Source organism: Chaetura pelagica, unplaced genomic scaffold (genome assembly GCF_000747805.2).
Source record: "Chaetura pelagica isolate M959 unplaced genomic scaffold, ChaPel_1.0 scaffold142, whole genome shotgun sequence".
Lineage (NCBI taxonomy): Eukaryota > Metazoa > Chordata > Aves > Apodiformes > Apodidae > Chaetura > Chaetura pelagica.
Genome location: NW_009952973.1, coordinates 9,773,126 through 9,798,846, shown reverse-complemented (window position 1 = coordinate 9,798,846; position 25,721 = coordinate 9,773,126). Strand labels below are relative to the sequence as shown.

The 25,721-nt window shown below is 35.0% G+C and overlaps 1 protein-coding gene across 1 annotated transcript in view; it reads left to right on the top strand.

Annotated features, from left to right (window-relative positions):
- Nucleotides 1-25,721, top strand: part of GLRA3 (glycine receptor, alpha 3) — a 52,466-nt gene that overhangs the window by 1,542 nt on the left and 25,203 nt on the right. Inside the window, exons 2-5 of the mRNA XM_009995950.1 lie at nt 2,399-2,530; nt 9,177-9,244; nt 20,270-20,493; nt 24,041-24,123. Of these exons, the coding sequence (XP_009994252.1) occupies nt 2,446-2,530; nt 9,177-9,244; nt 20,270-20,493; nt 24,041-24,123 (460 nt within the window). The 5' untranslated portion in view covers nt 2,399-2,445. The remainder of the gene's footprint in view (nt 1-2,398; nt 2,531-9,176; nt 9,245-20,269; nt 20,494-24,040; nt 24,124-25,721) is intronic.

Sequence of the window (25,721 nt, the reverse complement as noted above, 5' to 3'; positions counted from 1 at the left end):
ACTCTTTCCACACTAATGAATAAGGCAGGAGTTCAGTGGGAATATCCAAAATACTCTGAAGCTTTTAATTGATAATGAAAGCAAATATTAATGATGCTATCATATAAAAAGGTAAATGCCACCTTGAGAAAATCCAAAGTCACAGCAATTGCTGTTTTTCTTCTGTTCAACATTAGTCAATGTGATTTCAAAATACTTTATTTCATGGCAACGTTTAAAAGCCATCACTACCAGTAAAACAAAGAAAAACTTAGAAAAAAATCAGATAAATGAAATAGATATCTACATTCTGTAGTGTAGGAATTCTATATATACCCTATAGAACAGAAATGTAACTTTCTTATAGAAGAGTATAAGAAAGAAATTTATGTGTTTTATATATATACATATGTATATACACAGTAACTTGATTCTCTTGCCTTGCAAATACATAAAATCCAGTAAAATGTAATTGGACTCTCAGCTTTAATTTGCATTATAACCACATATGATATTTTATAGAAATATAAATGACTAGAAGTTGCAATAATGTGATGAATCAAGTACATTCAGAATGATTGCTAATTAAAATGGTGTCAGGAACCAACAGGATAATTAAAAATTTAAATGGAAAAATATTAAGTACTTACTTTCTCAGAAAGTAAAATATCTCCTCTAGCTATGGGAAGAAATAAAGAACTAGGTTAGCTACTGAAGAAGACTAAATAAACATTTTTACTGAAAGATAATACTGAAAGAGGTACCAAAGTATTCAGAACAATTTATAAATACACAACTTAAAAATTTATTAACAGTCTAGAAATATGCAAACCAACTTACACAGAAAGTGGAAAAAACACTAGATAAACGTATAAACAGGATGATTTTTAAACACTGATTTCAGTTAGTATTACAATTAAAATACTTAACTGTTGTTTTTATTAAAACATGAGTAAACCACAACATTCCAGATGTTTTTATGTACGTATTCTGCATGTGTCCAAATTTGTCACACTCAGAATTTGACAAGAAATATATATTTTTTTAATTGAAGATATTAAATCCAAACTTATAATTTAAAGACAGATTTTTTAGTAGACTTTCTAAATGGATGTTACCATAAAACTGTAACTTTTCATGTCCTGAGTAACACGGTATTGGGTGGAAAAAAAAAATACATTCCCAGTCTGCACTTAACATGGCATCTGCATACACAAATGTCTGTATGAATATTTTCCATCTTGGAACTCTATCCATTTTTAAGAAGCAAAGTTCAGCATAGTTTTTTTTGTAAATTATAAAATTCCTAAGGGTTTTATCGTATCGCATGTATTTGCTTCTAAAGAAGGGCACTTCTGAAAACAGGAGACAATGAAGTGGGGTAAGATAGTCACATATCTCTGCAATAAATATTTTAGTAGAAGTCAGCACAAACTGAAAAAACTTTAGAGTCTTTTTAGAGATTCCAAAAGCCACAAATGGTTTTAACTGCAATGTATATAAAAAATGTTATTCATAATTGTATTTATATATATATTTACTGACTGGGTTTTTTTCAGTGTGTTGGTCAGCAGTCAAAGTAGGAGTTCCAGAACAATGAAGACCTTCTCTTCAGGCCCACATAGTGACTGGCTGTGCTGATACTCTTCTCTCTTCTAAAGTGTGCAGAGCACACTTTAAAATGTCAGTGGAAGTTCTGCTAGAGAAGAGGCTGTAGATGACATTTGCTATGTGGCCCTGAGATTAATATTTTGCCCTAAAATAATCCCTTCTGTAAATTTGGGGGTTTTTTACCACCACAACACCAACTTCTTTTTGTTTGTTTTTTAAGAAATTAAACCTCTAAGATAATGTTGAAGAATGCTGTTTGCAAAGAGATTGCTTGTTATGCTGTATTGTGTTTAAATACCAACATAAAACATTGGCTGAACAAAAACTGATGGTAGTAGAAATATTCTGTGAAAGATCCTCACTCCTTCTCTTTTCTGATCTAAGCTTCTATTACACAGCACGGACTAAATCAGACCAGTCTTAGAGTAGAATCTAAATCATGTCATTCCACATGCACAGCTGTTTCTGTAGAAGACGGTATTTCACTCTATGATAATGGATTGATTGTAGTTGACTAGAAGTCTTATTAATCTCCAGAAGTCCTGAGGAAGAGGTAACAGTAACCTATAACTGTGCAGCTTCATTAAATAAAAATTGCGTATAAAATGACAGATATAAAAAGAATTTACTGTTTCAATCTCTTTGCTACTGTTATTCTTGAAGTATAAACTATTTTGAAAGGCAATCTTAACTTTCTTATTTTCCTGCTTATACAAGCGTGAACTAAGTGCTTCACTGTGCAAAATTAGTTTCTGTACCAAAATTTCTAACAAAATGTTTTCTGTTTTCTGTTTGTTTCTCCTTCCTGTCAGCTTGGTAGCCACAAAAGAAACAGACAGTGCAAGATCTCGCAGCATGCCAATGTCGCCATCTGATTTCCTGGATAAGCTAATGGGGAGGATGTCAGGCTACGACGCAAGGATCAGACCAAACTTCAAAGGTAATTTCAAACCTAAATTTATCAGGATACTAGTATTTCTTCTCACACAAATGCAGTTTCTGGAACAAAGTTGAAAACGAAAAAATACACTCACTGAAAATAAAAATTAAAAAAGAAAAAAAAGTGCCTTATTTTGTATGACAGTTCATTTTGGTAGCGATATAATCTATTCCTGTCACTTTCACAGCTGCCCAAGCACAGAACTTCTGAAAGTTCAGCTTACCACTAGGGTTTGTGTTGTTGTGTTTGGTTTTTTCCTTTCTTTTCTAGAATGTTTGTTAATAGATTTGAATTCCCATTTTGGACTACCACAGCCTAAAGCACTCCATAAAGTTCAGTGAAACAGAGGCTAAATCCTCATAACTGCTTGATCCTAACTAAAAGTAAGTGTGTGTTAGCAATATGACCATTAGAATAACTCCCAAGAGAGCTTATCTTAGTTACTAAATCTATCACCAAATTCAGCTCCTCTCTCCTGTGCCTGTTATGCTTTGAAATGATAAAAGGGACCACCTTTCCTCTTCTTCTTTTCCCTGTTTGCTGTTCTCCAGTGAAACAGCAGGTCCTCAATACCTGCAATTGTCTCTTGGTATGGACCATTTATCCACTTATCACAAAGGAGATTCAAACAAGACAAATGAGATTCAAAGAAGACTGGAAGTCTAAAGTTTGCAAATGCAAGGATTACATCTTCCAAGAGTTTTAGCACAAGCCACTTTATCCAGCCTCAGGCATGCTAAACTAGAGTATTTAATGAAGGATTATACAAATGATATTATTGTACAAATATACAAACTATTGTACAGACAAATACCACCCATTCTAACTTTTGGAGTCTGGGAAGTAAAGGTAAATTTGACTGCTGTTTTTCTAGAATGAAAAAAGTTCCAGAAATATAGTGAAACTGTATTAAACTCCATTTTTGAATAATAATATCAAGTTATCAGTCTTTAAACCCTCCAGAATATTAATATTTTAAAATAATATTGTCATTAAAAGTTATGTTATTCTTTCTTTGTCTTGTGCCTCCTCCTATGCCTATCTTCCTGAGTCCAAGAAATCTTTTTAGCTCTAACATTTCACTATAAGGCAGGTTTTATTTCATGTTTACAGGAAAATTTTTCCTTCAAGCAGACAGACCTTCCTCCTCTAAGTCATCTGTCACTGCCATTCCATCTTAATTCTATTCAGAACAAAAGTTTATAATTTTTTGACATCTTTAAGTCTCAGAAACTTAAATGGTTATGACTCTAAAGCCATTTCCATTTGTTGGTTTTGACAGAATTTACCCAGACTGATTCATAAGGACCAAGTAGTTTGTCAAATTTCGTCCTCACCAGTAAGACAAAAACAGCTGGTGCTGCTGTGTATGTAAACTTATTACTCAGGGTTTCCTGCAGCAGGAAATGCTTTACTTCTAATAAGTTAGCAGTGCTGATATTTCCCAGAAAATTATAAATATGCACTGGAAATTCAAACACATCACTGAAAGATTTACAGCAGTGATCAATATCGCTAATGATCATGCACTGTAAGACCCTTGGCCTTTCCTTACCAGAACTACTTTGAAGAATGTTCTAGTGTCTGACTTCCTGGAGAGTTAATGTGTCAAACATTTCCAAAGTAATACAAAATGCTGTATTTCTAAAATTAATTTCTTATTTGAATGATAGCTCAAGTTATTTTTGGTCCCTATTAATCTTAACTCTGCTTATTGCCACATTATGCTCTAGCTTGCAAACGGCAGGTTCAACCTAAAGTAAAGCTGTGTTGGGCAAAAGAAGACCTCAAGCAAAGCCTAAGTACTGCAGGTTTTCTTCAGTTGATTTGGGGATGGCATTTTAGAGTTTGTCATGGACACCACGAAATTTCAACCTTCTGATGGGGCTACAGTAAAAAACAGGCAGATGGTTTAGAGGTTAGCAAATTCAAGACAGTATTTCTTGAAAGCATAATTCAAAAGACTTAGGGACTTGTTTTGTAACTATTGAAATTTAAAGAGACAAAATCTAATTTGACATTGTTCTTTTTCAAAAAGTGCATTCTAAATCTTCTAGACAGCTATGTAATTTGAACAAATCTGCACAGAATGATTCAGATCTATCAGTAAGAATAAATATCTCCTGTAAGTGATTTTGCCACGTTCTGGTTAGTTTTTAGTCCTAAAACAAGTACTGCAGCTTAATGTCTTTTTTAATCTGGCAACAGTCTTAAGAAATCAAAATGAGTACTCCCAAGAGAACTCAGATAACTAGTTAAAATAATTTGTTCTTCCAATAAAATTCCTATGTAGACAAAATTTGTAGTCATAATTAATCTTGGTCAAAAACACATTATATATTTTGTCTGAGTGTTCGGTGTTTGGATAAGGCATCCTGCATACCTGTTCATGGTAGAAATAACAGAGAAGACTGTGGGCATTTCTTTTTAGTTACAGAATAAACTAAAGACTCTTGTAAAGTCATTGTTCCAGTTGCAAAATATTCTTATTTCCAGTATGTCAAACCTATAGCAAGGGGCTATTCTTACTCAGCTGTTATATATCCCAGACTATATCTGTTCACTGCCTTTCAAATTTGGACACAACTATGTAATCCATGTGTAAAAATTGTCATGGCCTCAAGATGCTCTGAATTAACTTCGTACAGAAAATACATTATATGTTTTAATCTATACAGCCCAGATTGCATCATTGAAAACAATTTATTAAGGTGGAAATTTGGGGATTTATGCGGAAAAACGTCAAGTGTTCCTTGCTCTCATACTGCCAAAAAGTATTCAGCAGTCATAAATGTAGGAACTCCTTAACCTAGGACTTAGCTGAACTTCTTTAACCAGGATTCAATATGGTTAAATGTTCTGGTCATTTCTGGGAGTTCTTTATACTATTGATCTTCCCGATATTTTATGACAATAAAATTTCGTGTTTTGGAGTAGTGAAAAGAACAAATTTTTGTTGCTTTGAATTTGATGACTATTTTTCTGATCTTATTGCCACATGGTATATTGAGAAATAGAGGAAAAGGATTCCTTCCTTTTGATCTTTACAGATTTGCATACCTATATATCACTCCTACAGCATCCCTTTTCCAATGTGAAGAGTCCTGTTCAACAGAATCTGGTTTTGTGTGGCAGCATTTAATAGAATTTGTGATCCTTGTTTGGCTTCTTGAAAACTCTTCTCCCTAATATATCCTTTTGATGTGAACAGAGGAGACGTTCAAGATGGAAGTTCATTATCTACTTGAGTGCTAGTCCACTTTTTAAAATGTATTTCTTTGCATTCTCCCATCTTTATTGTTACCAGAGCATACTTCCAGAGAATCATTCAAATTACTCTAGAATCTATTTCTTCTGTGAAAACCATTTGGAGCCCATCAGTAGGATTCTTTGCCATTTGACTGATACAGAATTTCGTCAAATATTTTATTGTTTGATAGCTCAGTATTTTGTAATTTTTCTGCACCTCCTTGCAGTTGTCTTTGTATACAACCACCCTAAATTTTCTTATAACAGAGGAAAATTTTATTGTTATGTCTTCTTTTCTAGGTCATTAATATTGAAAGATTCAGTGTAGAGCTGTGGGGGAACTCACCAGCAATCACCTCATGTTTTGAAAAATGACTATTTACTCATAGAACCATTTTGGTTGGAAAAGACCTTTCAGATCATCGAGTCCAATCGTCAATCTAGCACTGCCAAGTCTACCACCAAACCATGTCCCTGAGCATCAAATCTACACATCTTTTAAATACTTCCAGGGATGGTGACTCAACCACTTCCCTGGGCAGCCTGTTCCAATCCCTGACAACCTTTTCAGTAAAGAAAGTTTTCCTAATATCCAACCTAATCCTCCCCCAGCACCACTTGAGACCAGCTCTTCTTGTTCTCTCACTTGTTAGCTTGGAGAAGAAACTAGCCCCCACCCTGCTACAACCTCCTTTCAGGTAGCTGTAGAGAACAATGAAATGTAGAGGACAATAATCCTAACACTAAATAACTTGAAAGCAAAAGGGGTATGAGAGAACTGTTTCTTATTTCATCAAGACTAATATTCTTAAAAAGCCTTTGACAAAAGATCATGTTGAAAAGTTTTTGAAACTCCTAATAAAATATTTTAAACATTTAAGTAAATTCGATAGCCTTTGTCCACATGCTTCTCAGCTCTTTCAGAGAGCTTCAGTAGATCTGAAGTGTTATTTCAGCCAAAACAGTATTAATCCATCTCTCTGAATCAGAACAGTTCTCATCATTTCTACCACTCTGGGTGGTAGAGTGGTAAGGTTTACAGCGATAAAGTTCATTGTCAGTATCATCCACCATTATAACTGAAGTTTGTTTTTTAATTAAAGTTATACTTGCTAGCCACGGTGTGCATTTCCACTGATGAAAAAACTGGCATAGCTGACTCACAGTAATTCATATTTCTACAATTTTGCAAAGATTTTTATGAAGTCTGGCTTGATATCACCTTAGCCTGTCATTTTGATTCTGTTGGCTTAGTTTGAAATGTCTTCTACATATACATAGTCCTCATACAAATCTTCCATCACAATGGCTCCAGTTTGACAGAGCTAGCAACTGGAGACAAATGATGCTAAAAAGCTTCATTTGGTTTCTTCTGCTCTGACCTTCACTTTCATAGATACTTTTATATCTTAATCATCTTCTCTCAACTTCACCTTCCAGATCTTGGCAGGATTCTATTTTTAACACCTTGCAGATAGCCATCATTGTTAGCTTTTCTGTCTCTAGTGAGTTTCAGCTCTGTGGTTTTTTTCTGTCTGTCTTTAATCAGTGTTCAGCTTGGCTGAGTTCCTGTGTTTGAATGACTTCCAGATTTAACCACTTCATTTATGTTTCATTTTCACCACATTTTTGGAAGTCCATTTTTACTCTCAGCATAGTATCTTTAAGTAAACCTTAAACCATTTGCAAAGTGCTTTTAGCTTCTCCTTTTTTTTTTTTTTTAACTAGCTATTTTTTGTAATATTGCTTTTGAAATTAAGCATCAGAGTTGCAGTGATTTAGGGTTTTCTCTTTATAAAAGCAACTATGTTGATACAGCAAAGTTGTGCTTTAAAACATAGTACTATTTTAAACAATACAGTATCTTACCATATTTTAAATTATGACAAGTACTACAATTTGAAAGTGTTTGAAAGGATAGCTGCCTGCAAATTATCTAACAAAGCCAGGAAGTACAATTTTCTCCCTGACAGTTTTTAGTTGCTCTGCTTTTGTTCTTTCCCCATGCTTTTCCTTTTTCCCTTGCTCCTTTTCAGGAGTTGTGAATGTTAAGCTTTTACTGATTTATAAGAAGTAGTGGATAAACTCAACAACTCTAAGCAATTAACCAAGTATCAAAGTTAAAATAGTGTCAAAGTGACTACAGAGTGATATCTCCTTACCTGAGAATTCTGCTCCATAGCTGCAGTCCTGTGTATTTTAATTATTCAATTATAATCATTGAAGTACATGCGGTGATTTTTTGTTGCAATTGACATACAGTACTTCAAAACAATTATTGCCACAGGGGGAAGAAAAAAAAAAAAAAAAAAAAAAAAAGCTGGATGTTCAGATCCTTCAAGTATTTAGTATCAAGTTCATTGGTCACATATATATTTTGCTAGCAGCAAACCACTAGCAGTGACAGAGCAGCTTCTAACTTCAGTGACACTAAATAAGAAATTCTACACAAGGATTTGTAAGATCAGTCCTCAAATTCTAGATAAAGATCTTTCATTATTACTGACTGTTTACAACTGTAAAAATAAATCAGATTCTCCAATTCAAAACTGGATTCTTGATATAAGAATATCAAGGTAGCAGGAGGGTGACATAAAACCTTTGAAATGGAAAAGCCTGTTTTCTGCTGTACACAGACTGAAATTGGTAAGAAATAATGGAGAAATGAGCATGCTGCGCCATAATGTCATTTTTAAAGAGACTGACAGATACATAATTTAAAACCTTTTCCATTAAAAGACAATTCATCATTCAGTTATCATAATGACTACTCTGCCACTACTGATGCTTCACAAATGCAAGATAAGGCAGAGCAACAGTTGACTGAAGACCCATGGTAACAGAAAACTAATTTAACATGGATTCTTAAACAATTTGTGGATTTAAGAGAAATGAACATAGAATCTAAGTAATTCTTTCTTATCCACGTTTGTTTCTGTAAGCAGTAGAGATAACAGCAGCAATAATGTATTTCTGTTTCCAGTGGTGACAAATCACATTAAAGATAATAGCTGCCTTGAGTGAAAGAGGTCGCTTTTTCCCCTAATTGTTCTAAGAAGTGACATACGTTTCTCCCTGAAAAACCCATTAAAAAAAACAACTATATCTTTCAAATAAGATGTTGATTTTTTTGCATATAATAATCTGTGCAACTTTATAATTAACTTCCTCTCTTTGTTTTAATTGCCAGAACTGGCCATTCAAGTGGTGAGCCTTTGAGAAAATCAAAAGCAAAATTATTAGAAAATATTAAATTTAATTTTGCATTGCATGAGCTGTTAATGTAGTATTATTTCCTTCTAAGTCAATAAATATTGTTTCATTATGGTTTACCTATTACAGCCACTCAATAAGCAATGATTCTGAAATAAGGATTGGTGTTTTTTTTGTTCCACAGGCCCTCCAGTTAATGTCACATGCAACATATTTATAAACAGCTTTGGATCCATTGCAGAGACAACCATGGTAAGGTATTTTACTTTAAATAAAGTTTAAAGTTCAAGTTAAATATGTTTAATATGCTAAAAAACTAGCTAGGGCTTTTATTCACTTGAAACTAACTATACCTCTGAGAACAGAAACTAAGAACATTGAATTTGGCAACTGATTTTTTCTAACAGATAATCCATCATTATACCATCAAACATACAAGTAAAACAAAGCCAGGGGTTGTTTGCTTGTTGTTTGTTTGGTTGTTGTTTTTTTAAATTTATCCCCTAAGTTTTATTTGACAGTTGTAATTAACTCTTTATTTGCAATTAGATTCTACACTGGTTTAGTTTCTACAGTATTCCACCTTTCTAACCTCAAAAATGTCAATTAAGTTGCTTAATTAAGAATATTTTATCATTTCATACAGTGTCTGCTGAGATGTATTTTATTTAATAATTCTTTCTTCCATAGAGCTGTTGTACATAGATAATACATAATAGAATAACTAAAACAGTGACCTGGTGTATGAAAGTTCACTATGAATTTTAAGAGTAGGGTAAATATAAGTGGATTGTACACTTTTTCTTCATATAATTTGTCTATTAAAGAAAGGCAGCAGATAGAGTACAAAAAGACTGGGGATTTTAAGGAAATTAGGAGAGAGTTCAAAATGTAAATATATTAAATCTAGATATTTAACTGTGAACTGGCAAAAATTACTTGGATAATCTTATTTCACAGGGAAAACATGCTAATAACTAGGAGCACAGATCTACTTATGAAAATTTGGTGAGAGAGAAGATAGAGGCATTCTTTGTCTATACAACTGCCTCATATATTTTGAAGAAAGGCGAATAAACACGATTGAAAACAGTTACACAGTATTGTGTGCACAGAGAGGCTTAAAATTTAGAGATATGAAGGTAGAACTGTGGGACTTTTAAAGACCCAAATACAGGAAATCTTCTGAAAACTAAGCAATTTCAGAAGTCAGGATATGTACTTGAAATAACAGAACACAGACTATAAATAACTGGTATAACAAAACAAACAAAAAAACCCAAACAAACAAAACAAAAACAAACCAAAGAGCAGCATACAAACATAAAAGGATAATACTAAGCAAAAGCCATCTTTATGAATTACCAGTAAGAGCAAGCAAACATGAGACCTTTCATTGTAGCTAAAGACCTATAGCCAGGAAACCAAGAACAGAAAATCTTAAAGTCAAATATCTATGCCCTCTGCTTCCAAAGTGATATTCACAACTGTGTGATCTTTACTCACCTTGGAACATAGTGGTTGTTTTTACTAAAAGAGGCAGATGTATTTTCCTTTCAGGTAGAAAATTAATTTGGTTTTGGGTGCTTTGCCAGATTGCAAATCCCAAACAGATTGACATATCATCCAAGGAGATTTATGCAGGTTTGATCAAAAGATTAAACAATGTCCACATGATTAAGATAGTGTTCCACAGATACTTTTTAATGGCTGTGTGAGGTTGTCAAGTCTCCTTCTCTGGAGACTTTCAAGACCCATCTGGATGCATTTCTGTGTGATCTGCTCTGGATACTGTGGTGGTCCTGCTCTGACAGGAGGGTTGGACTCTATGATCTCCAGAGGTCACTAACCCCTAACGTTGTGTGATTATGTGAAGATTAACATCTTCTGAAGAAACATTAAAATAATTCTATCATAAAATTACAATCAAAACCATCTTGAATTATCTTATAAACTGATTTTTTGTGTTGCTGACCAACAGTCAACTCACTGCTGTTCAGTATTTTACTAATTTCCACTATTTTGCCAAATTTATTTTCTGTCGTGCTTAAAATTTAGGTACCTATGTTTTAATATTTTTTCTATACATTTATGCATAAAATGACGCATTAGAACATTTTATTAGGCTCAAAAAAGCACTTCTATATTATTGATAAATACTTTTGTTCAGAACAGTAAAGAGATGAAGTAAGGAACACGTGCAAAATAAAACCTGACCATTCAGTGGTACCTTGAAATCCCACTGGTATTTAGAAAGACCACTTTATCAACGGGATAAGCATATAATCTATTAACTTCAAAGTAGTCCCAGTACATCAAGCTACGTTCCTCTCGGTCCTTGTAATCGCTCTTGGCGCAGTCTCCCTCCCCGTCTCTCTCTGGTGCTCTACTTCTCTCAACTGATGACCAAAATCTTGGAGCTCCCTCTGCTGCTTCGGTTATGTAACGACATAATACAGTAAAGACTTACAGACAAACAATGGGTTAAAAAAAACTCAGGATCGGCCACAAAATATCCTGGCACCAACTCTCTACTTCCGAACTTTGTAGTTTGTTCCATGAGCAGATTAATCCATGCAAATCCCTCTGTCAAACCTGCATTCTAAACAAGCAGCATCACATCACCCTCTACAGGTACATAATCTATTTTCCATATTTTATGGAAATTCTATAGGATGCAATGAAAGCGTGGTTGAAAAAGCACATTGCAATCTATAAAGCATATGAGTTAGCAAACAGCGCCATTTGCTTTCTGCTGAAATCTTTGGAGATAGAATGCAATCTTACCTAATAACAGTGTAGTTGTCTGAGAAAATTCAGTAAAAACAATAAGGTACTTGTTTTCAGGTCTCAAACCCTGCCATTTCTAGATACCCTTTCCAGGATTTAAGAAGAATTGAGACTTCCTTTATAAAAGGAAATTATTTCATGCAGTCAACATCTCTAGATTCACTGTGAAGTTATAATCTAGAAAAAGTGGCACTGTAATGATGAAAAGCTGCTTGAAATAGTTTGGGATATTTTTTATCTTTTAGATGAAAATACTCTCATGGAGGATCCAACTCAGTTGTTAGTGTTCATTTACAGTATTAACGGGAACTTCAAAGTGATATAAAAAATGAAAAGGACTATATTCTGTGCATGAACAAGACATAGAAAAGTTAGAGAGAGAGATAACAGAAAATCACCAGTCCTGGATCCAGCGTTGGGCCAGCCAAGGGGGAAGAGTTGGTGTCAGCGAGGCTTCCCTGTTTTATAGACCTAGCATGACTGAGTTGTGAACAGCTGGAGTGGACCTCCTTCTCTTTGTCCCTTGATTGTTGTTGTTATCTCAATTATTGTATATGCAGACCATCAAAGCTGTCTCCATCCTCTCAGACAAGCTTTTTGGGATGCAAACAAAGATTTATAATGGGGTTTAGACACAACTTCCACCATGTGTGTGTGGCTCCTGAGAGCCGACCCCTCACACAGGTGGAGACTGACAACAGGTTTTCTCGTTTCAAAGCAGGCTGTTCTCAGCTGACTCTATTTTTGTCATCTCTGAAGATGGGGTTCCATACCTACAAATGTAATTAATTGAAGAGACCTGCGTACAGTTTGTGGAAAAGCAAACTCTTTGTCATTGCTTAAATCCACAAATGTGTTTCTTAATAAACAACAGCAACAACAAAATGTCATATGTCAAATAAAATCTGCAAATTCTTTATCAAAAACAGCACACTCAGCACACTGTTTATAATGTCAGCTGTCACACAAAACATGGAAAATTCTCCAGTACCTCAGGCCCAGTACTGAAAGCTGAGTGGCTTTACCCACTCGCTGGAGCTGGGCATCTACAAAATCTTTCTTAAGCTACCACCAGATGCCTACATTATCTTCTACTTTGACATGTAATCCTGGGAGAAGTGTCAAATCAGGTATACAACTATCTGTACCAGTATCAGGTCCCAATTCTGTAAAACTTTTAGAGCAGGTCAGTCAGAGATTGCTTCATAAATCTAGGGGACAGGCAGCAGCGGTAGTTTTACACTTACATGCTGGGCAATGTTTTCTTAAGTTCTTTACTTACAATAAGAGAAACCTACCATCTTGTCTTAGACAGATGTTCTATCACTTGACTCCACCCAGGAGGAGGAACTGGGAAAAAGAAAGGAGACTTGTGGTTTGCAGTGAAAACAGATGTAACATAATAATAATAATTAATATTAACCCCAATAATAATATAAGAGACAAAGTTATACTTAGCTCCAGCTGATAGTTGTGAAGTGTGCTCTCCTAGCAGTGAATGCCGAATACCCACACTTCCAGTATGTGGAAACACAATGTTCACAGCAAGTGGAGGTGAAGGCTTCAGCTGTGAGATGACAGACAAGACCCTTTTGGAAAGGCAGCCATAGTAGAAGCCCCCAAATATCTCCACAAACTTCCCTATTTATAGTGAGTGTGAAGTTAATTGTATTAATTATTTGAGTTGACAAGCTTGGGCCAGCAGTCCTGGGTTTCACTCTTTGAACCCCACTGCACCTGCATGGTTCAAAACTACCTGCAATCTTGGTCACTACAGAAACCCACATACCAGAGCAACCTCTCAAAACTACAGATTCTCTGAAAACTTATTTTACAGTTCTGTCCCAGTAAAACCAGGAGACCTAGCTTCAGAGATTTTTACCTCATTTGAAGAAAAGACTGAATCCAGGCCTGCACTTGCCTTAGTTCTCTAAACCTAGAAGTGATTTTTCCATTTTATCTACAATAGATAGTTATCAGGATAGATGCTACAATTAGCTCTGCCAAACATACTGTTGTTGGCCCAAAAGCAGGGTCCATTACCTGGTCTGCAAGAAGCCCATCTACAGACATAGACAAGATCTTTACTTTAGTATCCAGTCCTGTACAGAAAAGGGAGCAGGGTGGTATTCCACAAAGCAAGTTCAGTTTCAGGAAACACAAGTGCTACTTTTATACCCAAAAAACATAAGAACTTTAACATTATTCTATCACTCACACACACAGTAAGCCAACTGATTGAAAGTTAACAACATATGAAAGTTAATTTATTAGCATAACAGGATTATTAAAGATGATTTCTAGTCTGCTTTCCATCTACAAACTTGGTGTGCTACAATATGTGGGATCTCTCACAATCTTCTTTTTAGTTGCTCTGTCTTCTTTTGTAGATTTAAATTGAATGAGGGTTTAGCTATTTCACTCCTAGTAGGATTGAAGAGATAGAATATTGAACATTTAATGTTTCTAGTCAGTCTTTTTTAGTTCCTTTTTTCACAATATATTTTTCCTTATTTTTGTGAACATTATGAAACTGGCTACTCTACAGTTTCAGAAAACTGAATACGTAAAATGAATAATTTGCGTGCCTTGATATAACATATAGTAAATATAATATAGAATACATAAATATGAATAAATGTAATACATAATATATAATACATAAATATAATATATAAGCACTTTCCACAGTATATCTTAACACTTTACACTGGTTAACTGTTTCATTAATTTTTAATATTTTTACTGCAATTTTTATATATTTTTATACTAGACCTTACAAGACCAGTTTAGCAAAATGCAGGGGAAATGTTTCTGGTTTGTGCCTGCTCTGGTATAACTGTAGTATTACAAACCACAGCATATAAAATCTGTCAAAATAAGGTTAGGATTGGAATTTGAGTGAATACCTGTACTTTCATCCCCTTCATCCCATTTTAAGTGGAAGACCATGAACCCGACCTTTCTTATTTATTCCTTCCTGCTTGTATAACCTACATGCACTGGTTCACAGAGTTAATTTCTTCTTGAAAGCAGAAGGTTATCAAGTGGATATTGAATGGAGTTAGTGCCTTTCAACTCTTTTTTAGCTGCCCAAGTGCTTCTAGTGGTTTTGGAGATGGCCTTAATAATCCCTAGGAGTCCCTGGGTTATCTAGGCTGGTAGATATGGGATTGCAGGAGACATGCATCTTTTTGAACCGGTAGCCAAAAGGCAAAATATCTTAAGGCTTTTAAAATGACACTGGATTTCTTTGTGTAGACTTTTTTTTCCCTTTCTGCTCAGTTCAAATCCACATTAAATTGTATCCGTTGCCATGGCATCAGTGTAGACCTTCTAAACAACATGATTTCCCTGACAGACTTCTTAGTGTGCTTCATGCCCATCAATAACTTTCAAAACAACTCACATCTAATTGTTTAAAGTTGGAGATATGGCCCTAGCAGGTTTTTGAGCTACTGGATTTAGTAGATTCTGCTTCTCGATTTGAGCTAGTTCAACTTTACCTTTTATTTTACCCTGTTTACCCTGTTCTAGACAATGTCATATTTACCTACCAACACAAGAAAGGCTGCAGGGAAGGTTTGCGTGTCATTCCCAAATTCCTCTTTGATCTAATTGGGTTATGTTTCCCTGCAAAGATGAAACAGAACAGGATTCCAAATACATATTTTCAATAAAGTTTTCTACTACTAGCCCATTCAGTCACTCATTGAAACGAATCATATTCTAAGTGCTAATAGATAAAATGTGTTAATAACAACATGGAATATATAGCACAAAAATTCACCTGAAAAAATAAACAATCTCAGAAAAACTTAACTTTTCACTTAGCAAGAAATACCTTCTGCTGTTGGAGCAAAAGCATCTTTGGGGACACATCATTTTTCTGCAGAAAAAAAAGCAAAGCATACCAGAATCTGAGCTGAGAACATGGCATAGATCAACTAAGACAAAGGCTTAGTGCATTATGATAATTCATGTAATTGTCACGTCCAGTTTCATCTAATCCCTTATACTACTGATTGAAAGAACAAATATTTTAAAAGCCCCTGAGCTAAAGCTTAAAAAAATAATTACATTGAACAGGTTACAATATGTCTTGTAATATATTAGGAGTTGGGAATGCACAGCTTCCATTGAGAATTGAATTAATGTGTTCAGTTTGCAATTAATGAATATTCTAGGACATGCAGGAAAAGCTGTGACAAACATTACTATACAGTATGTCAGTACTGTGCTTAATTGTTTTTGAAGAGCTATTAACTAGCTTTGATTTTTTATATGACAACAGAAATGGAAATTCCGTCATTGCTACTGATAATGAACCAGGAAAAAAACCTAACACTATAATTGACTAACCTGTCAATTTTTAAATGTTTGCATCCTAAACCCTATGGAAAATAAGTAGCTTTTGAAACATATTGTTGAATTCAACAGATTTTTAATGTTTTGTAATAAAGACAAGGGAGTCAGAAGTTAAAAATCAAGGAGTTCTCACAGAAACTACTGCCTATATTCTTCTTTTATCTATGGAATGTTAACAGAGCCCATGCCACTCCAGAATTCAAGGTTATGAAAGCAGTGACAACCTAGGAAATGCACTTGGTTCATGAGTAGTGTATATATGTTTGCTGAGTTCTCAATTTTGATTTTGTAAGGGAACCTGAGAAGTTTGATGTTAGAGATAGCAATCTTGAAGTCCTAGTTTCATCTAGTTCTTTGCCAAGTAATTCTAGTTCTATTGACTTCAATATGAATATTGTTGAACAGTTATTGGAACCCAGCTGGAGCCTGTCTGAACCTTTAGTAGTTCAGAAGTGCAAAAAAAGAAACAAAACCAAACAAAAACACATAAACCCCCCAAAATATTAAAAATATTAATGAGCACCTTAAAATCTGTTTTTATACATTAATGGAGAGAGTTCTTCATTCAAAAATCCAACAATCTTTTCTGAATAGCTCAAATAATTTCCTAAACCTTCCTGAGATCAGAGGCAAGTTAGCCCTCATCCAAATCCCCAAGCCATCTGGTCTGTCCTACTTAATAGAAGGGGTAAGAGTGCTCACCATTTTCAAAGTAATCTAGGATTAGAGCTTTTCTCCAGGAACCCAGAGGCCTTACTGCTCGTCCTTAGCCTAAAAGGACTCAAATCTAGAGATTCTAATCACTAACAAAATGTTTAGCCACATAACTAAAGGCAGGACAAGACAGCAAAGTATTCTTTGTATATGGAACTGCATACTTGTCCTGATACAGCAAAATTTTCACAGAAATAGAAATGAAAATTGCAAGAGGAAGGCTTCCTCCTAAGGCCACGTTGATGAAGCCATTAATTTCTGAGGGAGGAATCCTCTGGTTCTGGAAAATTGACAAAGTTGCTCTTAGTGAGGGAGTGTCATAGCACTGCAGTTGCTCACAGCAACCCTACGGGTTCTGTAATTCAGAATGGGAATAATAAGGTCAAACTTTATTTTACCCACTGCAAAAATCAGTTCTGGAAAGTCAGCTTCCACCTATGGAATTATCCAGGTACAGATCATCAGGAAGGATTCTATGAGTCAGACAAACTCTTTACCATGATCAATGGCATATCATTATTATTTCTTCTAATGAATGCCCTACAGCTATTCAGTACAGAAAGGCATGTTCTTAGGGATGTTTGCCATTAGTCAGATCTTACTCTGACACAGATTTGACGTATCAAGTAAAGTTAAGTACTCAGCAATCAGTTTTAATCACAGTTAATTTCTCTTTAGCTGCAATGGTAAATCTGACAGATTGAGGAGTTGCAGATAATGGTGAAGCATAGTCTGTCACAAGCTTTTTTCACTCATTGAGCTGCTATATAGCATAGATATATGTACTAGCCTTGCTGCAATTCAGGCCTGTAGTAACATGAGTTCCCTTTTTGTGATAATTAATTATGCCAGTGAAAAGATCACCAAAGTTTATTAGCAGAAGCAAAGGGACGAGCCATTTCAGTCCAGCCTAAATTTACTGGTGATTAAGGATACTTTTGTCCTTAGATGGTGACCAAGTCCTCAGTCTAGTCGTAATGCAAGACCACTGTATGACTGATTTAAAGGAATCAGACTTTTCAAAGAACTGGATATCATGTCTAGTCCAATACCATCTTTTTATGCACGTCCCTCTATATTTTCTTTTTCTGATCATGCATGACTACAGATGAGGTCTCATAAAAAATAATCTCAGTAGTCATTGAACTCCAGCTATTAAGCATGAGGAAATACATGGGAGTTCTTCAGATTACAAAAACTATGCTTACATTTCTCAAATGTCAGTGTGAATTTCAAGGGTCTTCTCCTCTGATTTTGCAATGACATTGGTAGCCTGCATGCAAAATAAACTACCAATTTGAGGCACTTACTTAAATTTAAATACTTGCGTACCTATGCTGGGGAAATCCATCAAAGGTATATTGAAATCATTATCTGAGTAGCTTTTATTGCAATCTGAAATTTTCAGATATGTAAAGGAAAATTAAGGAAACTTCATTAATTTACCCAAAGTAATTAGATTACCTAAAGAGCAGCCTCAGGGCTTGGGGCCAGTGAACAAATTTAAAATGAAAATATGTTACTAGCACAAAGTACTAATATGCCACAGGCCATCCTGTCTAATTATACTAATGAAGAGGGCAGTAAAAAGCATGTCAAGTTGTATGTTTTTCAGAGACTGAGATAGCAACATTTGAAAATCTCACCAGCAAGAAATAAAACTATTAACATATTCTGTAACATAGTAGATTTTCTTGAACAGCCATGAGAAACAGAAAGTAAACTTGAGAGAGGAGACAACTGACAATCCACCAAGAATCAATATTGTGCTACCTTTGTATTAGTGCAACAAAACTCAACATCATCCTTCACTTCTTGTGAAATTTTCTCTGATAGTTTTCTAAAGTAAAAAGAATTAATTGTTCTATCTATGGTAAACCAGGAAAATACATGTTACAAGGCAAAAACATAGAAACTGGAAAATAAACAGGTTAGTATTAGTTTTTACTGCTGTCCTGTGGCAGTAGCAAGTTTAGTACTATTCTGATTTGTGCAGCACTCACATGAAAATTCAATAATTTTGTTCAAATAACAGCATTCAAAACTTAAAAGAGCAGGTGATATGCAATGCTTAAATGAAGGGCATATTTTGGAACTTTGCTTTTATGTATCCCTCTCTCAGATCTAGAAGGATTCCACATACAGTGCATATTAAAAACGCATTACAGAAATAATTGAGAGGCAATTCATATCTTGAGGATTTATGCAAAAGTTTTGATAAAGCAGTCTAGCTATATTCTGTATGCTGTGGGAATAGAGCTTTATCTGTGTCAGTACAATGAAGAAGAAAACATATTCTGTCAGTAATTTAGGTTTCAGTGTGTGCTGGAAACTGCTAATCAAAATGTTAGTACTAACTACTGTTAGTAGTGGCCTCAGCCTCAGCATGGACAGAAAAGCACATATACCTGATATCACAGTTTTTTATTGTATTGAGCCCCATGAAACAGATGAACAGTATCGCAGTCCTCTAAGAAATTTCAGCTTATGGCTAAGGGTTTCCAAGAACCAAATAAGGAGGAAAATAATATTATTAGCAATAGAAGTGTAGTCCCTGTGTCCTTATGCTCAGTGTCTTCTCAGTTCTTGGTATAATGTAACGAGATACTAATATTCACTTTTATTTTTAAAAACAAGTTCTGTTTTTCAGATTGACAAGTTTTTAAGAAAGTGTGCAACCATAAATACAACATTGTCTCTGACAGATAGTATATATGACTCCAAAAGGACTTCCAGAAGTTTGAAGCACTTCACTTGTCTTTTCTATATAAACACCCTTGTTGAAGAAATGACTGTAGGAATTGAAGTGACTCCACTTGCACCTAATCTAGTTTATCATAAGGACTCATATAATCTCCACCACATATGAACAGAGAGGAATGTGTCTCCTCCTCAGACAGCTGTATGGCAAGTTACTGGTCACACAATTTTCAGTAGGGAACTGAGGACAGGAAGTCTATGTGATAGGTCTAAAATATGTAAGGATTGGTGAGAGAAAAAAAGAAATTAATAGAAGTGGGACAGATTCTCACTGCCTAAGAAAGGGAAGTGGGAATGTCCCTGCTAGGAGTTAGGCAGAAAAAGGTAATTCCATAAGATTTTGTTTATGCTTTTTTTCTTTTGATTTCAAGAAAAAAGCTACTGTAGGAGTAGAGTTATATGGAGTGGTATGAGCTGTACACCGAGGTTGGATTTCCTTAGCTTGCTATTTTTTCAATTACCCTGAAATGCATCTTTATTCTAATCCATTATGTCCCCACTAATACAAATAGGTATCATGCTGGCATTCAGCTAAGTAATTCTTTTGTCATTCACAGATGGACAGAGGATTACATGGCTAAGAAATGAAATAAAAGCTAAATCCCTATGCTTGATAAAGCTTTGCTTGTTTCCTCTTTCATTTAGGATTATCGAGTGAACATCTTTCTCCGTCAGAATTGGAATGATCCACGCCTTGCATACAGTGAATATCCAGATGACTCTTTAGACTTAGATCCATCCATGCTGGATTCAATTTGGAAACCTGATTTGTTCTTTGCTAATGAAAAAGGTGCCAACTTTCATGAAGTTACAACAGATAATAAGTTGTTGCGAATTTTCAAAAATGGAAATGTACTTTATTCCATCAGGTGAGTCTCTAAACATATTATTTTTTCAGACAGAAGCTCTAAAGTGTACCTAATAATTGCTAACAGGTATCTTCAGTCAGGCAGAACTATCACTGAAGTAGCTGTAAGTTCTGAATACAAATTTTAACATCATTACTGTTCATTTTGATACTAAACCAGAAAATGACCCCTCATTAAGCAAGCACATAGTAAAAATAATAAGAAAAGTATCTTTCTCATTTTAAATTACAGATACTGAGACTAGAGGAGCTAGGACACTTGCACAGAGCAAATAATCCCGGAGTATTATAATCTGAGCTGGTCTATGTAGTAGTTTCACCTGCTGTAACTTCCAATGTCATGACAATTAAATGTTATTTCTTTTTCACCTTTTTGGATATTGCAGTTGCACTTCAACATGGAAATATGACCTGTCTGAGGAAGTATGACATTTAAAGAATAGTTCTCTTACTGCTGGAGATGGAGAGAAAAGTGGAAAGTAAACTTTTGAAAAGGTTTAAGAAGCTGTAAGCAGCAATCATAAGTATTAACAAAATCTAGTTATCCTACTTCTTTTCTCTTCTCCCCATTTTCCCTTTATTAATATAGACATTAGTAGGCATTTTGCCACTGTCTTCAAAAACCTGATGAGAGACACACTGGATATAAGTATAGTAATGCCCCATTATACATGGTATAGATTTGGTATTAATACAGTGACCTACTTGTGCAAGATGTTACACTTCTAAAAATAAATACACATTTTGCCCACTCAGTGTTTTGCTTTGCATGTTTTTACAACACTGCATTAATGGGTAATTGGACTTTTGGAAGAGACTAGAGAAACAGTTTGTATACAAAGAGAAAAAAAACACAACAAAAAAACAAACAAACAAACAAAAACATTTGGACTTGCCTGGTTGTATCAGTGGCAAGTGAGTCTCCCTTCTTGGTGCATCCAGTGCAAGTGGGCAGTGTCTTGTCAAGCTTACACAGGGAGAAAGCTTTGGGTTAAAATTCTTACAAAGACTTCATATATGAAAGGAGGTTATTCTGCCAGAGTGGGGATATAATTTTTCTTCCAAGTTACAACATGGATTCTGTCACTAGAAACAGATGGAAAACAAGTAGAAAGAATTCCTTCTCCAGACGCAAATAGAAAGCAGAGCTAAATCAATGTCCGACTCACCCTGAACAGCACTGGCAGTTGCTCCATTCTGATCAAATAACTCCTCCTTGCCCTACTCCCTCCAGATACATGCAACACAGAGTACAGACCCCACCACTCAACTGAAGCAAGTTTAAATTGTAACTTCAACAGAATTCAGACCAAATTCATGGTCACACGAAATGGGGGAAAAGTCAAACATGATAAACACTATAATTTTAAATTATAAAAGCAAAAATTGGCTGCTGGAAAAGCAAATGCCAGATACCTCATGTCTTTCTTATGTAGCCAGAAATTTTGTTGCTATGATTTAGTTAAGAACTATTACAATTTCTGAAACAGATTTAAAATCATACAATTAGCATCTAGTTGAGTTTTTTTGTGTGAATATGAGTCAGCCAACCTTTTGATGAGAGGACACAAGCTAATTGCTAATATGTTGATATTTAAAGGAAAAAAAAGTTTTCTAAACTGGCTTTTTCCTTTCATTCCACAATGTTTCCTTCTCCAATAATTTCATTGGAACAATTCAGACAAGAAAAAGACAAGAAGGCTGCAGTTCCTGATCCAATGAATGCTTAATACAAAATACTAAAATATTTACTGAAGCAAAAACTATAGTCCCGGTGCCTCTTCTTTGATATTATTTGACATGTTACTAGCCTACGGTCAGATTTTGCATTTAGAATCTTTTTCCTTAGCATAGGAATAGGGCCAGGATCTGAGTTCCCTCCTCAGACTCTTCCCCTTCAGCTCTGTCACTGGCAGGCTAACAGAAGTTACAGCAACAAAGAATCAAGAAGCTTTGGAGAGGGAAAAAGTAAGGTAAAACAAATACACAGTCAAGTTTGCAACCTACTGCCCACTTCCCTTTAGACCCAATGCCAAAACCAGGGGAATCATAGAATCATAGAATCATAGGGGTTGGAAGGGACCTCGAAAGATCATCTAGTCCAACCCCCCAAATGGGATTAATGAATGGGATTAAGAGAGAGGGGTTAGAGCACTACCATTCTAGAAAAGCCTCATGTGTAAGGAATTGAACTCAAGTTCCTCAAGTTTTGGGGCGCATTCTATCAGCTGAACTGATAAATGAATATGGGACAAAGATTTCTTGCAAGATGTTTTCTATAAAGAAGAGTGCAGTCGTGTTCTCAAATGATTAAAAGATACCTAAACATTGCTAGTGAGGGAGAAAAGAGAATCATAGAATTGTTTATGTTGGAAAAGACCTTTAAAATCATCAGGTCCAACTGTTAACCTAGCACTGCCAAGTCCACCACTAAACCATGTTCCTGAGCATCACATCTACACATCCTTCAAATACTTCCAGGCAAGGTGACTCAATCACTTCCCTAGGCAGCCTGTTTCAAATCTTTTGGTGAAGAAATTTTTCCTAATATCCAATCTAAACTTCCTCTGGCACAACTTGAGACTATTTCCTCTTGTTCTGTCACTTGTTATTTGAGAGAAGAGACCAACACGCACCTCGCTACACCCTCCTTACAGGTAGTTATAGAAAGCAATAAGGTCTCCCCTCAGTCTTCTTTTCTCCAGACTAACCCCTGTTCCCTTAGCGGTGTTTCATAAGACTTACTCTCTTGACCCTTCATCAGCTTCATTGATCTTTGGGCACACTTCAGCACTGCAATGAAAAAAAATGCCCCATACTCACCAGTGCCAAGTACAGGGGGATGATCACCTCCCTGGCCCTGCTGACCACACTGTTCCTTTGCCTTCACTTCTTATAGGCTTCTTTCTCATTCCTCTGAGAATTATCACTCTAAAAATAATTTATTGTACTGATAAAAAATGTAGAAATACCTCCTTGGCCTATAGGTTGAAGAGTATTTAACAGGACTAACATGGAAGATAGCTGCAGTTCGAAATTACAGGCACATTTCAGTCTACCATCAATATAATAAATTTCTAAACCTCTGTGCTGATGCTTACACACTTTTTTTTAGGACAATAATACATAAATTACAATGTCACTGTGATTTGCAGCTGACACCTCTTATAAAATTCTTGCAAGTCCAGGTAAAATTTATGTCAAGGATTTTAAATACTGTAACAGTACAATCATTTTCCTGTGGCACAAAAAAGCTCAAACCAGAACACATACCATTTTTGCATTCTTTCAGACTTCTCATAAAGTTAGGTAAACCTACTAAAAAATGTGTTTTCTGAAAGCCTGCAATAGTTTTTTTCCACATTATCATACTAGACTGAGTGAGTGAAATGTATTCAGCAAATATATATCTATTTTGAGAGCTTTCTAATGAAAAAATATATTTTCCTTTTTTTTCTAATTATTTCCAGTGTTTTCATGCATTCTTCCTGTGCAGTTCTATGGCATTTTTTGTGGTATATTTTTAAATCTTTTTTGTATTCTTTCAGATTGACTTTAATACTGTCCTGTCCAATGGATCTCAAAAATTTTCCAATGGATGTGCAAACATGTATAATGCAGCTGGAAAGCTGTAAGTTTGGGTAATATATTATCTTATAAATACTTTTGTAGGGATTACAACAGCTGAGCAGGATGTAGAAAGACCCCTTGTAGTGGTACAAGAAAAAAAATTAAAAATAAATCCTCTATTTTACCAAAAGGACCTGTAAAGCATACATTTTCAAAGGAAGTCATTCTTTGATCCTTACTTGTACTGTAAATCAACAGTTTGGTGTAAATCTAAAGGTACTGCTAAGCATTTAGCATTCAGTGACAGTTTATGCAAAATTTATGCATATGGGGATTCACCATTAAGTCTTCCCTGTGTTCACGTATTTAGGGGGCAATATTATGGGGCAGCATAAAGAAAACATGAGAATAACTTTAAGAAGTGTTTTATGTGACCCTGACTATCCTGAATTTGGTAATAACTCTGTCTTTAAAAGATGGAAACAAGACGATGTATACCAAGTCCCTGATCTTCAGATTCCTGCCCTAGCTCTTCAGCTGCATATCTGTAGTTTTTACCTAATCATCCTAGAAGGGATTAGGGAAAAGGTGTACTGCAAGGGAGAACTGCAGAAGATTGCAGAGCATGTATATGTATATATGTATATATCCATTAATCTACATAGAATATACCACTTACACAGCCCTCACACCCTCAGATAGGGCAGTGCCTTGGATCCATAGAACAACTCCTAGAAAATCTTAGGAAAGGCAGTAGAGCCGTTGCATTATGGCAAGGAAGAAGTCCATACAAAGTTATCATCTAGCTGATACTATGGTCTAAGCTAACATAGGATATGTGAGGAGGAAGGCACAGATATGCATTACATTTTTGTTTTCTTTTTGATGTGAAGTATTTGGGAATTGCCTTTTCCCTTTAAAATGAGAAGACTTGGGGAGAGATTCCTAGCAGGAAAATACTTCTAATGATGTGAAGAACAGGAGAGGGAAAAGAAATAAATAAATAAATAAATAAATAAATTATTTGAGGCTCCAGCAATCGAAAGTCTGTAAAAATTAATGCAGGAGAAAAACAGATAAAGTACCCATCTTAATGACAGATGTAGATTTACAGTTTTATAATGAAGATGTAAACTAATTTTCTCCATATAGAATTAACATACTGCATTATATGAAATGTATTACAGATCAGAAACACGACATACATAATCTGAATGAAGCATTTTTTAATTTTGGTTGTTTTTTTTTTTCTTCTAATTGAACAAAGTAGTGCCTAAGTAAAGGGGGAAGTAATCAGTCAGTGTGCCAGAACTGTTGTATGGGTAATGGTATGTTTTTTCAGAAAATTACCAAATTTATCTTTCTTTACAATAGACAGATGGTAATATTATAAAGCAGGTTTTCAATAGGAGATTGAAACCTGAATCTGACAGCAAAAGTTTTCTTAAATAAAATTCAGATATAGTTATTTGCTGCAAATGTCAAGGAATGTGGAGCAATATTATATATTCAGCATTTAAACAAAACTACATAGTCAACCCAAGTGGATTATCCTACTAATAATATATGTCACCTTGATAATTCATGTTACTAAATAAAAAGTTTGTATGAGTTGTAGCAGAGTATGTACAGATAGCCAGTACTTTCACTATATATAAT